The sequence below is a fragment of the Lagopus leucura genome, unplaced genomic scaffold (genome assembly GCF_019238085.1).
Source record: "Lagopus leucura isolate 7727_CA_CO unplaced genomic scaffold, USGS_WTPT01 Super-Scaffold_100004, whole genome shotgun sequence".
NCBI classification, from domain to species: domain Eukaryota; kingdom Metazoa; phylum Chordata; class Aves; order Galliformes; family Phasianidae; genus Lagopus; species Lagopus leucura.
Window position 1 is genome coordinate 30,570,794 of NW_024962264.1, and position 12,604 is coordinate 30,583,397.

At 38.5% G+C, this 12,604-nt stretch overlaps 1 protein-coding gene across 1 annotated transcript; it reads left to right on the forward strand.

Moving 5' to 3' along the window:
• Positions 1-749: 749 nt before the first annotated feature.
• Positions 750-10,644, forward strand: LOC122180177 (alpha-fetoprotein). Its single transcript, XM_042871696.1, has 13 exons — positions 750-802; positions 1,032-1,167; positions 2,120-2,322; positions 2,816-2,963; positions 3,210-3,307; positions 3,927-4,056; positions 4,684-4,898; positions 5,729-5,861; positions 6,649-6,746; positions 7,920-8,058; positions 8,485-8,708; positions 9,567-9,699; positions 10,575-10,644. The coding sequence occupies exons 2-13, from the start codon at positions 1,036-1,038 to the stop codon at positions 10,617-10,619; spliced, it is 1,698 nt and encodes a 565-aa protein (XP_042727630.1). The 5' UTR covers positions 750-802; positions 1,032-1,035; the 3' UTR covers positions 10,620-10,644.
• Positions 10,645-12,604: the final 1,960 nt, after the last annotated feature.

Here is a 12,604-nt window from a genome sequence, read left to right on the forward strand (position 1 = left end):
TCATTCCAACTGACATTTCCTCATTACCTAGGGAAACTGGGTTAACTCTTAGTTTTTGCCTGATTCTTTTATACTGCTCTCCGAACTACTGACATGGGTGTGAGATAGAACCATCCTGATTAGGGAAGATGCTCCTAATTTCAAAATTACTCTGAAAGTATTCTCTAGGAAACAAGAAACTCAAGAAACAATAGGATTTAGGCTTGGCCATTAATAAAAGATCCACTGGCAAAGGAAAATATTTGCATATAATCTTCAGATAAATTGGACACATTCGTGTTCCACAGGGCCAGTTAATAGAGAAGGATGAAGTTCTGTGATTTTTTTGTTCATCAAGGTAGTCTTCAATTTACTGTGTATTTTCTACGCAGGGAAGCTTTCACCTGCAGCCAAATGATCATCAAGTACACTTTTAAATAGCTAAGACAAGTCAACAAATGGTTTCTAAGATGTTTATTTAATCATGTGATGTGTACCATCATAGCTGAACACCTAGGTTTGATTGTATCTCCCTTCTGCAAAGCATGAAATAGGCAGGGAAATTACATTGTAGCTCAAAAACAAATTGTTTCCCACCTTCAAGTCAAATAGATAGCATTGCCTTATGCCCTCCACCTTAGTAATAGTACTACTGGCACTGCATTCTGTTTTTCTGAAACTCCTGTATATTAAAAAAAAAAAAGTATTTGATGAAGCATTTGAAACATATTGTATTCAAACGCTAATTATCTTGTTTTTCAGAGGAAAAAAACAGCATCAGCCAACGGTTTTCTCAGCTGCAAGAGAACAATTTTAAAGCCATGTAAGTTGTCTGGGTAAAGAATCTACTTGCAAATTTGCTGCCTGTGAACATCCCTATGGCATTTTGTGTCATTTGGAGATGAGCACGCACTGCAAGTTGCACACTCCCTGTTCCACAAGCCTGAGCGAATTGGTGATAGAAGCTCTCTTACTGTCTCGTGCAAAAAGTAATACAGTTATTTTTATTCTTTAGATAGAAGCATTCTTAATGATCTCCATTCTTCTTATAGAGCCATGATCATGTTTGCGCAGTACGTGCAAGGAAACACATTTGGCCAAGTGGTTAAAATGGCTGAAGCTGTAACAGACTTTGCCAAAAGGTGCACTGATGTAGACAGAGACAATCCAAACTGTCAGAAGCCTTTGGTAAGCAAGCTTGTACTTTTAATGCAGTACAGATTTTCAGAAGTGACATAATTTCAGGGTACTGGTATGCATTTTTCCAGCAGGAGTAAGATATTAGGAGACATGGTTTACTTGTGTGTGAATGTTTGCTCTTATTGACTCTTTCCTTCTCCATGCTCCCACCTAAAAGACATCTCAAGATGAGCAAAGGATGACAAAGTCCTTCATAGAAAATAACACAGTAGCTTTTGAAATCCTTGACCTCTTAAAACGTTTGTAAACTTGTGCTTTTATGTTTATCATAACAGAACTCAGTAGAAGTCAAATTAGATATTTCTAGCAACTATGATGCTCATAGGAGCTTTCTCCACTCCATTAACTCACATTGCTAGTATTCAGTGGAGTCCACTTCAATGCACTGTCAGAGATCAGCAGATTGAATCATGGAAAATGGATATCAGTCTGTTACAACTCTTATATTTGTTAAGCAAGGGGATGACGCAAATCCTGAATTAAAACAATTCCCAGCTGAAGCATGACTGACAGCAAACCTGAGCATTGCTATGTGATGAACAAGGAACCTGAGAACTGTTGTTACACAAACCTGAGACTTGTCACTACACACTGATTTTAATTAGAAAAGAATATGGATCCCATTGAGATATACAAATCAAACAATCATCTTGACTCTAATCAAGAAATGAGGGTTTGAATGTTTTCAGTTCAGTGGAAGCTGAACAATATGTTTGAAAACTGTCTCATAATAAGTCTATCTTGGCATAATAGTAGGTACCAGAAATTGACATATGTTTTAGAAGTCACTCTGACGCTGCAGGCAAAGCAGCGGTAGTAAAGAGAGAAACTATACATTTACACAAATTAGGGCTTTTTGGGTTAAAAAGTCTCCTCAGAAAACTCATGGGGGTGAAATAGAATCCTCACACACATTAGCTTTTTTTCTAATTTTTCACAGGACAGGATCTTCCTCAACACTATATGCCAGGAGGACAATCTTCCTGGATTTACTGACTGCTGTGCTAAAAAGGACCCCGAAAGAAATGATTGCTTCCTCTCCCTTAAAAATTCATCAAAAGGATTCATTTCTCCTTTTGAAAGGCCAAATGCTGAAGCTGCCTGCAAAAATTATTCAGAGCATCGCCATTCATTACCAGGATAGTAAGTAAATGACTCATAGATTTGTTGTCTGCATATAGTGGTTACGAGCCTTGAGACCACAAATGCATTATCAACCAAAAAGTTCAATGAGACTTGCTGTAGAGCCATCCTCTTTTTTTCTTCCTAATGATAAATATTTGAATAATTCATCCAGGTCTATTTCTCATCATGTGAAACCTGTTCTACCAAAGCCTACTTTGAATATAGGTCCAAACAAATAAAAAATAAAACAATCTGATATATCTCACTGTAGTTTAAATAAAGCGCTCACCTGAAATACTAGGGATTTGTCTTTAGTCCTTAAAAGCCAAGCAGATGTTCCGCTGCCTCTAGACCAGAACTGGAAGGATCTCAGCCTTTAATTTCCAGAAAAATGTCAGAATTCTTCCAAGACACACTGCATCATACAGCTTGTTGCCTTGCTACAATACCACTGCAGCTCCCTACGTTTCAAGGCTTAATCTGATATTAAAAACATTTATCTCTGTTTTAGTTTTATCTATGAGGTTTCCAGAAGGCATCCTTTCCTCTATGCCCCTACAATCCTTTCTGTTGCTATCCATTATGATGAGATGATGAAGGACTGCTGCAGAAGCACTGAAGACTCCACTCATAACCTGGAGGAATGCTTTCGGAGACAGGTATTACAAAGTGAGGTTTGGTTTTGTAGCATGGGACCAGTGGCTTTCCCATAACAAAACAAATGCTCAAACAGAGCTATTGATTATTTCTTTTTCAGCCTCTGCATCTGATTTTAGAATTCACCCTACTAAGGACAGGGTGAAATATGACTTGAATGCTACTTAACTACTTAAATCAGTAGTTTTACCACAAAGCATTTTCTTGGCTTTCTTCCATTTTCACAGTCTGTACTGTCTTTCTACTAGGCCCCAAAGGTGGTGAAGCCCATCAGAGAAGATGGCCTGAGGCAGGAACACACATGTGGAATCCTGAAGAAGTTTGGAGAACGGACCATAAAGGCTCTGTGAGTCTTCCTGATGCTCACAAAACAAGGCTTTGGCTTCTTTGCTTCAGCAGTAGACTGGCCACACTCATTGTTAAGATGCAATATGTTGCTTGTTCCAGGGCTTCCTGGCTGCTTCACTGGAGTCCCTTAAGCATACGCATTTTGAAATACATTGTGGATGTCATATGTCAGCTGAAAGCAGATCTGCACCTGCATGCAATACAATGGATGTGAATATTGCAATATCGTCTTTCTGTGCAGGCCAGCAGTAGCACCTAACGAGGCAAATGGACTAGCACAAATTGATGCATGACAGTAGTCACTGTTTTCTCTTGGTGATTTAATGTTTACGAGCCAAATACAGTTCAGCTCATATAAGACACAAGATTGTTATTGTAATTTCATATTCACCTACCACATTTCTGTTTTCTCACACTAAATTTCACTGGAGATCCTAAGATAACTCTGAATATCTCAGCCTTTGGCTTCAATTGGCATTTTTTTTTTATCAATATCAGTGACAGCAGTAACAGGCCATTTCTAACCAGTTTGCATACAGCCCTCTACAGACAAGTAATGGAAGCTATCACAGTTTCACACTGAGAATATTAGCAATAACTCTTTTTCTTCATTTTAGGAAACTTGTGCAGATAAGCCAGAAATTCCCTAAAGCTGATTTTTTTACTGTTACCAAACTTGTGTCGGATATTGCAAACATGCACAAAGACTGCTGTCGTGGAGACATGCTGGAATGTATGCGTGATAGGGTAAAACATTTAATATTTATGTACATTTGCAGAAATTATATGCCTTTTCTTCTTGTTTTCAGATTTTTTTTCCTTCTGTGTTGTACTGTTTTCTCCGGAGATTAATTTTTCAGACTAAAAACATGGTTGATTATCCCAGTTTACTTTTTTCTGTCATGAAGTCTTAAAAAAAGTCAGCAAATCAACTTTGTGACTAAAACGGTCTAATTCTGTTTTAGGGAATCCTGTTGCAGCTTCTAGCTGTGCCATATATTTTCTGTTCAGTTTTCAGCAAAACATGTATCTGCCTTTCCTCTGTTCTCTCTGCTTTTCTAACGTATCAAACCCATCTATCTCACTACTTGTCTGTGATGCCTAGCTAGATAACTAACTTCTCTGTTTAGGTGGTTATCTGGAACCTATCAAATGGAAAGCAAAAGGCTTCAGCAGGTAGAGTAACATGACTTCTGTCCTGTTCTGCCAGATGACTACTGTACAGCAGTCTGTACAGCTGACTGCTTTCAGCTCCTTCTCCCCTTTGAGTGTCCCCTTCTCTGGCTGTAAAATGGGGATAACAATGCTAATAAAGAAAATTAAAAATTAAAAAAAGACCAAAATCTGATTAAACTTCCTTTGTTTGCTTTTCAGGAAGAAATTCTACACTATGTCTGCACAAACCAAGACATTATATCAAGTAAAATTAAGAAGTGCTGTGAAAAGCCACTGCTCCAAAGAACTGAATGCATTGTTAATGCAGAAAATGATGACAAACCTGCAAACTTATCTCCCCAGGTTAGGGAGTTTATAGAAGACAAAGGAATATGTGAACGCTTTGCTCAGGAAAAAGATACCCACTTAGCCAGGTAACATGCATCTTCCTCCAGTCTTCAATTTTGCTGTTCTACTACTTGAGTTACAAGATGGCAGTTTGAAAGATAAAGATCAGCTCATTTAGCCTTGGATTTGTCTGCACTGTGAGCATGTGGGCATGTAGGAACTGCACAAGGTTATCTTCATAAAAAACCAACCTTAGAGGGTATGGAATGAGAACAAATGCTGAACAAGACACAATTATTTCAGAGAAAACTGAAGAAATGCATGTGAAATTTAGGTACTATCAGTTCTGATCTTAGGCTCAAAATCTAGCTTTGATACACTCTTACATGGGAATAAAAACACATACCTAAATGATGCTCATGTCTTGATTCAACAGGTTTGATCCATTTCTTTTCTAGACATGTTCCTTTGTCTGACAAAGCCCTGACCCCACCTGTAGCAAATTTAGGAAAAAAAAAAAAAAAAGCCACAAGCTGCAACAGAAACAGTATCAAGTCATAAATAAAGATAATTAATTTACTTTAAATGACATCCATCACTTCCATTTACGAACAGTGCAGCTAAGAGATTGAGCACAATGCTACGTAGAGGGACTGCTTCTAGGACAACTAATCTTTTCAAGATCTTTTGAGAAATGGCTCTGTTACTGGAAATTATTTCATTTAGATAGGAAGAGCTTAATGAGTCATGTTCTGTTCAAGTTGAATTCTGGGCTGTGATTTTGTGAAATTCTCCCCATTACATGGAAGGTCAGATGAAAGCAACCCAAAAGCATCCCTATTGTCCTTACCATCCCCAATCTCCTGAAAGCCATGGTTTTGTCTTATTGCTAATTCACAATGCATACATATTGCAGGTTTCTTTATGAGTATTCCAGAAGACATCCTGAATTTTCTGCTCAAATGCTTTTAAGAATAGGTAAAGGATACGAGGACCTACTGGATGAGTGCTGCAAAACTGGCTCTCCAGACAACTGCTGCAGCAGAGGGGTAAGTGCCTTCTATAATACATGGATGAATTCAGGCACACAACCACACAGCTTGTTCTGGCTAAATAGTGCTTCTGTGGGTATCAGAGCTACTGGGGATGGGACAGGAAGAAACCTTCTCTTGGTGTGCGTGTCTGATTTCCGGTATCCAGCCTCCTCCTCTCTCTGTGGATAATTTGCAAGAAGCTGCTGCTGCTTCTATAATGATTTAACATGGATAGATAGAGATGCCAGTGGGAGGGATGGAGACAGCATTTCTGTGAGCCCCACTCTCTGTTAGGCTCCCCTGCAGCACCACTTGCCCACTTGAAAATTGAAAAGGCCTTACTCAGAGGGTGGTGAGGCACTGGCACAGGCTGCCCAGAGACCTGTGGATGCCCCATTCCTGGAGGTGTTCAAAGCCAGGTTGGATGGGGGCCTGGGCAGCCTGGTCTCGTGGGTGGCAACCAGCCCATGGCAGGGAATTGGAACTGGGTGGGCTTTAATGTCCCTTCCAAGCCAGTCTCAGATATAGACACCTGCATTGCATACGTCTGAAGCTCGGAGCAACTCTGTCTCAAACCTAGCCCTCCATTACTTATAGAATTAATATTTAAAGATGATTGAAGTGGACTTCTGTCACATTCAGTCAGTTTAGAGGTTTTAGACGGGTTTCTAATGAAGTTAAAACTTAGTGGTGCATTTCAGGTGAGAGGAAGCTATGGAGATCAAGGCCTCATCATAAGGCAATAGGACATTCTGCATTCCCACTGATAAAGTGATTCCTCAAATTAATTCTGTTTCCTCAGGAAGAAGAACTGAAGAAACACATTTATGAAACTGAAAGTGTGATGAAAACAAGCTGTGACATTTACAAGGAGAAAGGAGATTACTATTTCCAAAACGAGTATTTATCTTTTGTTTTTAAAACATGTTTCTGCTTACCTGATGCCTGTACCAGATGGGAACAATGTAGGCTAGAATTAATTCATAGATGAGAAAAAGGCTGGGCTAAAAGACATCATCTGAATGTTTGGTCCAATAAGTTGTAAGATTTTCTTTCCTTCTAACTTCCAAGACAAAGTTTTCTCCTCACCAGGCTTCTGAGGCAGTGAAATGACAACCTGTTCAATCTCTCATTCACTTTTGCTATGGATTGGTGTTTTTTGTTTTTGCTTTGCTTTATAACTGCATTTTGAGCTGTGAGATGTAACTTAAGAGTCATTAATTTGGCTAAAAGGCCATTTCTGCACCTTCTGCAAAAGACCTTTCTCTAATTCCATCAGCAAATGCAAATACTAACAACTGTAACAAAAAATTAACTACAGTAGACTGGCTTAGCTGTGTGCTGTGCTTCAATGCAACATGCAGGCACAAGCCTCCTGCAGGAATTCTGGCCTTGATTTGCAATGTTAATGAGCACATGCCTAACAAAGTATGTAAGTAATTTCAAATCTATAAACTGCTTGCATGAAGTTAGGCTTCTGCTGTCTTTGTCTGGGGAGAAAGATAAAGAGAGCTTTTTGTACTCTTGGGCATGTTCGATCTTTAAAAGACTTCTGGAACTAGAGGTTTCCAACAAATCCAGTATGCTACTTCTGCCTAGTGTACCAGTTTTTATGGCTCCCCCAGCCACCAGAACTAATAAGCACAGTTTTTAAGTAGGAAAAAAAAAATCAACTTTTTTGAGCTTATCTCCTGCTGAGATCAGCTCTGCCAAGAAGTCACTCGAGTTCAGTTTTGCTTCTAAACAAGCTCCCTGCACTCCCAGGAAAGTGAACAAAGCAGGAAAAATATACATACCATTTCATAAGAGAGCCTACCAAAATATAAACAGCAACATTAGCATTAATTTTATTTAGCCTGGTAGGAGACTAGTCAGAAAAAAGGAGAGATCTCACAGGGAGCATGCTTATACTTGCATACATGAGTCTGTAAACACCAGGCTGAGTTCTGCCTTAGTAGGAGTGAGTGTTCTGCTGTGGGATTTGGCTGGAGCCTTACACAGTTGAAGGCAGTGGCTTGCTCACTGTTAGCTGCTTGAATGTAAGCACCAATATCAAAGAAATTATCATTTCAGGCTTCTCCTGAGCTTCACCAAGAAGATGCCTCAGCTAACATCTGCAGAGCTGATAAAATTCACCAAGCAAATGACTACAATTGGCTCCAAATGCTGCCAGTTGAGCCAGGACAAGCTATTGCCTTGTGCTGAGGAAAATGTAAGTTTGGTGTTTTTTTTGTTTCCTTACTAGTCTTAGTCCTATTTTTTTTCCTGAAGCTCTGTGTCAATTCCTACTACAAGCAAAGTCCAATAGTTTGGAGTACTAGCAAATGAGCAAAATGCTCAGTGAGGTATTAAGCTGCCCTGAAGAGGTACTTCCACATACACACCTGCAGTAAGCATAACACTGTTACTGAAGTCAATGTTTGAATTACTCTCTGTGAGCATGCACTGCAAGCAATCCATTTAGCAGAATGAATTCAGGAAAAACATTCAGCAGAAAAAATCCCTTTTATCTTACAGACAAAGCTTAATTTAAATCTCAGTTATTATTTATAACTTTACTAAAAGCAGCATCTATATCAGGGATTTTTTAAAATAAGGGAATAACATGAAATTGTGTTTTTTACCTCTTCCTGTAAAGCTGGATCTTGTGCTTGGAGAAATATGTAGAAGACACCTGACCAATCCGATAAACCCTGCTGTTTGCCACTGCTGTAGTAGCTCCTATGCTCTCAGGAGGCCATGCATGGGGAAACTAGAAATCGATGAGCATTATGTGCCTTTATCATTAACACCTGATCTGTTCACTTTCCACGAAGACTTGTGTACAACTGAAGAAGAAAAGTTACAGCACAAGAAACAGGAGTAAGGCTCACCTCTTTCACTCTCTTACCTGTGTTCCTTATTTTTACCCTGGCAATGCTTACCTTTCCCTTGTCCACTGTACTTGTTTGCCTTCTATAAAATGCCTTGGAAAGCAGCCATGTCCAGCCTCAGCAGCGCACCTACCTAACTGCTTTTGTTTCTTCTTATCTTTATCCTGGTTTCTTTTGCAGTCTGGTTGAACCTGTATTTATCTGCCTTTAATTAGAGGAAAGTCATTTTTCAGAGGTGGGTAGCTGTACTGGTATGTACAGCACCAGATAGGAAGCAGTAAGTGCCCAAAGTTAGTTCCTCACACTGTCCTCTACAGAAACTGTGAAAGTCATATCATAAAAACATACCAGAAGAACAAGGAAGCTAATGCATGACCTTTATGGTTTAACTGAAGCTTGTCTCTCAGTGAGACAGCCTACGTATTTATCCAAAACCCAATCACTCCTTTGATCTCTGGATGCTTGTTTGCCTTTGTCAGAGAGAACTGTCACGTTGGACCTCCCACTACAAGGAAAAACAAGCTATCTTGGATAACTCATGCTATATTAAACTTATATTATCTAGGACACTCTTGAGTGGTAACAACACAAATCAACTGTATAATTTGTTCAGGGATATTAGCGGTGGAACAACTTCAAAAAAAAGCACTACTATTTTATTTCACAGGAGAATAGGGAGATGCTCCCCACTGCAAATACCTGCCTGGTTGTTTCATAAAGATGAAAAAAGCTATAGAAAGCAAGTGGATAATAAGAAAACAAAGATCTTACTGGACTAGTGATTGACAAGTGCTTCTTAAGATGCGTGCTCACCTTCCAGCTTCACAGGACTTTGCTTCCCTTGCAGAATGCTCATCAACCTCATCAAATACAAGCCCCAGATCACACAGGAGCAGTTGACTTCCATCACCGTGGCTTTTACTGCCATGAGGGAACAGTGCTGCAAAGAAGAGAATCGTGAGGCATGTTTTGTGAAAGAGGTATTTGTTCCACTTTCAACTGTATGTTCTTAATCAAAATGAAAGCACTTAAGTGTAAATTTCTCCATTAAGCAACAAAAAACAAAGTCTGTTTTTGCAATTTGCAACAATTCCTTTGGTTACTTTTCCAAAGATCTTTCTCTAGCTAACAGTACTTGACTGAATTTCCTTTTAAAACAAGTTCCTTTGCAATAGGGAGGGAAAGAACATTCAAAATTTTGTCAAGGTATTTCCTGTATTTATTTCTCCACATCTGCTTTTCTCTCACCCTTCCCGTGTTATTTTAGCTTTTTGAACTTCATACTACAGAGCTACTTAAATTTTTCTCTACCTTTGAGTACACTTGATTTTCCTTATTTCTCATCTCTCTCCAATGTATTCCTTAACTGAAGTTTAAGAAGCTTTCCACGACCCTTGAGAAATGTTCAGCTCTGCTTTACCCAGCCTATCTACAAAGAACCACACTACTAGCTCTTTATCATAAAACTACTTCAGTGTTTTTCCAACAAATACAAAACCAGCTAAGACAATCTGAGCTGATCAGCGGAAGTATCATACATACATGTGTTTGTACACAACCCGCAAAGATATAAAACGTTAAGGAATTGACTTACTGATGCACACACATTATTTTTCTTGCAAGTACGTTATCTTAAAGAGTGGTCAGGTGCTGACACAAGCTGCATGACAATGGGGTCACTGTCCCTGGAGGTGTTCAAGAAACATTTGAATGTTGTACTGAGGGACATGGTTCAGTGGGAAATGTTGGTGGACGGTTGGACTGGATGATCTTAGAGGTCTTTTCTAACCTTGGTGATTCTGTGATTCCACGATCCTTCTGATTTTATTGCTTATAGTTGTTTTGCTTCTTTCAGGGTCCAGAACTTATAAAAAGAAGTGAAAAACTGCTGTCAGCCTAAGGAGCTCATTTAGCATATTGGAAGATATTGGTTGAATGCTATGTAGTTGCACAAATTAAATACTAAGCGTACCTTTTCTAAATATTCATGAAGTATAAACAGGAGAATATGAGTTATCATAGTGGAGAATACTGTGCTGTGGTTCTTTACCTACAAACCCAATGAAGTCAGTACAATTTTCACCAGCTATAGTTCTGCCAATGCCTGATTTTTTTCCACCGTCAACAAGGTAAAGAGGTGCCTCCAGTAAAACATCACTTTCTGAGAAAAATCTGACAAGCTATGAAACTGTAAACGCAGTCTGCCTTCAGATCTGAGCCTAACAGAAATTTATATAAGTGTATGAATTTCATTCAGATGTGGGAGAAATTTCTGTGATAACTTAATGTGTAGCTCATATGCCCTTGATTCAAAACGATCATGAACACGTAAAATTTAAACCAAAGCAAATAATTTAAACCCACTTGAATCCAAAAATAAGGTGCAAGACAAAAGGTAACTGGATGGAAAATGGGGTTTTAAATGTGTCCATAATCTTATGCTACAGAACATTATTTTTCTTGTATGAAATGGTCATAGAAAAAAGTATTCTAATCTGGCTTCTTATGAATCATAAAGAAAAACAAGATTGAAAAAATCTGACCATAACAACTTTTAAAATATTTCTGAATCACCAAATATTTTTGGATATTTTAATAGAACTGTCTTTGAAATACAAAACATTCATTCACTAATAAGGGCTGCAGTAGGGAACAGTAAAATTGCCTTTAAGCACAGAAAGATTATCTTGGTCATCCCAAGCAGAACAAGGAAGAAGATAGATGAGCAAAATGTCATTAAGATGAAATGTGACACTTTTGGTCAGCAGGCAAACATTTAGAGAAAGCATTAGAAGGCTGCAGAATTTGAAGTATATAATAAGAGATAATTTTTCAGAGTCAAATTGAAGAGGTTGACCAAATGAAGCCTTCTCATAATCCATCTTGTGTGTATTGCCAGGCAACATTTTCATTAATGATATAGTGAAAGGAAAAACTATTCATTAAATGTGTGACAGACAGTGGACAGAGACTGTTGCAGATCTCACTGCAGCATTTCTGATGTCAAAATCATCTTGGCATATTACAGAAATAGCCTAGGAAAACACCAGCTGTGTTCTGTGAAAACAAATTAAACATTTGACATAAGTATAACTAAGCAACTGCAGTAGTACAGTACAGGAAAAATATTCATTACAGCGTTGAATGAAAAACAATGCAGTTACAACAAATCACAAACTGATCAAGAGTCACCGATATTTTGCTGCTAAGTGAAGCCTAGCATCATGCTTGAATGCTGGTGGTACAAACACAATACTAACTGATAAAACAGAAGAACGAGATACATCAAATATGCATCACGGTTTTGTTTTTCTCACCTTTCATCAGGACTTTGCTGAAGTACTTGAAAAAATCTGGGGTCTCAGTTGCAAACAGAATTTCACTGAAAAGAAAGCAACAGTTAACAGTCAAAGTTACATTAAAAAAAAAAAAAGGGAAAATGAGACTAGATTGGGATTGTGCGGTTTAGTAAGAAAGGTTTTAAGAACATGTGAGTCTTCACCTGTTGAAAAAAGCAGGTTGCAGGACAAAGACAGCCAGTCAGCACCTAGCAGGAAAAACAAAGCACTGAAATCAATGGTCTGGGAACAGTAGGGAGCTTCAAAAGAGAGAGCACACACTACCCAAGATCCAGTGATGTTTTCATACAGAAAAATAAACAAAGAGATCATCAAAGAGATCATCAGCACAGTTTTCTCAGGATTTAATGTTCTAATGTACATCACTCTTCCAGAATCTGGGGGTTGGGTTTTGGCGGTGTTTTTGAAAAAAAAAAATTATCTTTCTTCCTCAAAGTCCAGTGATGACTTGAGGTTTTTCTCACTGGGTTGTTTAGTAGCAGCAAAATTATATAGTATTTTTTACTCTAGTATCTTCTTCATTATG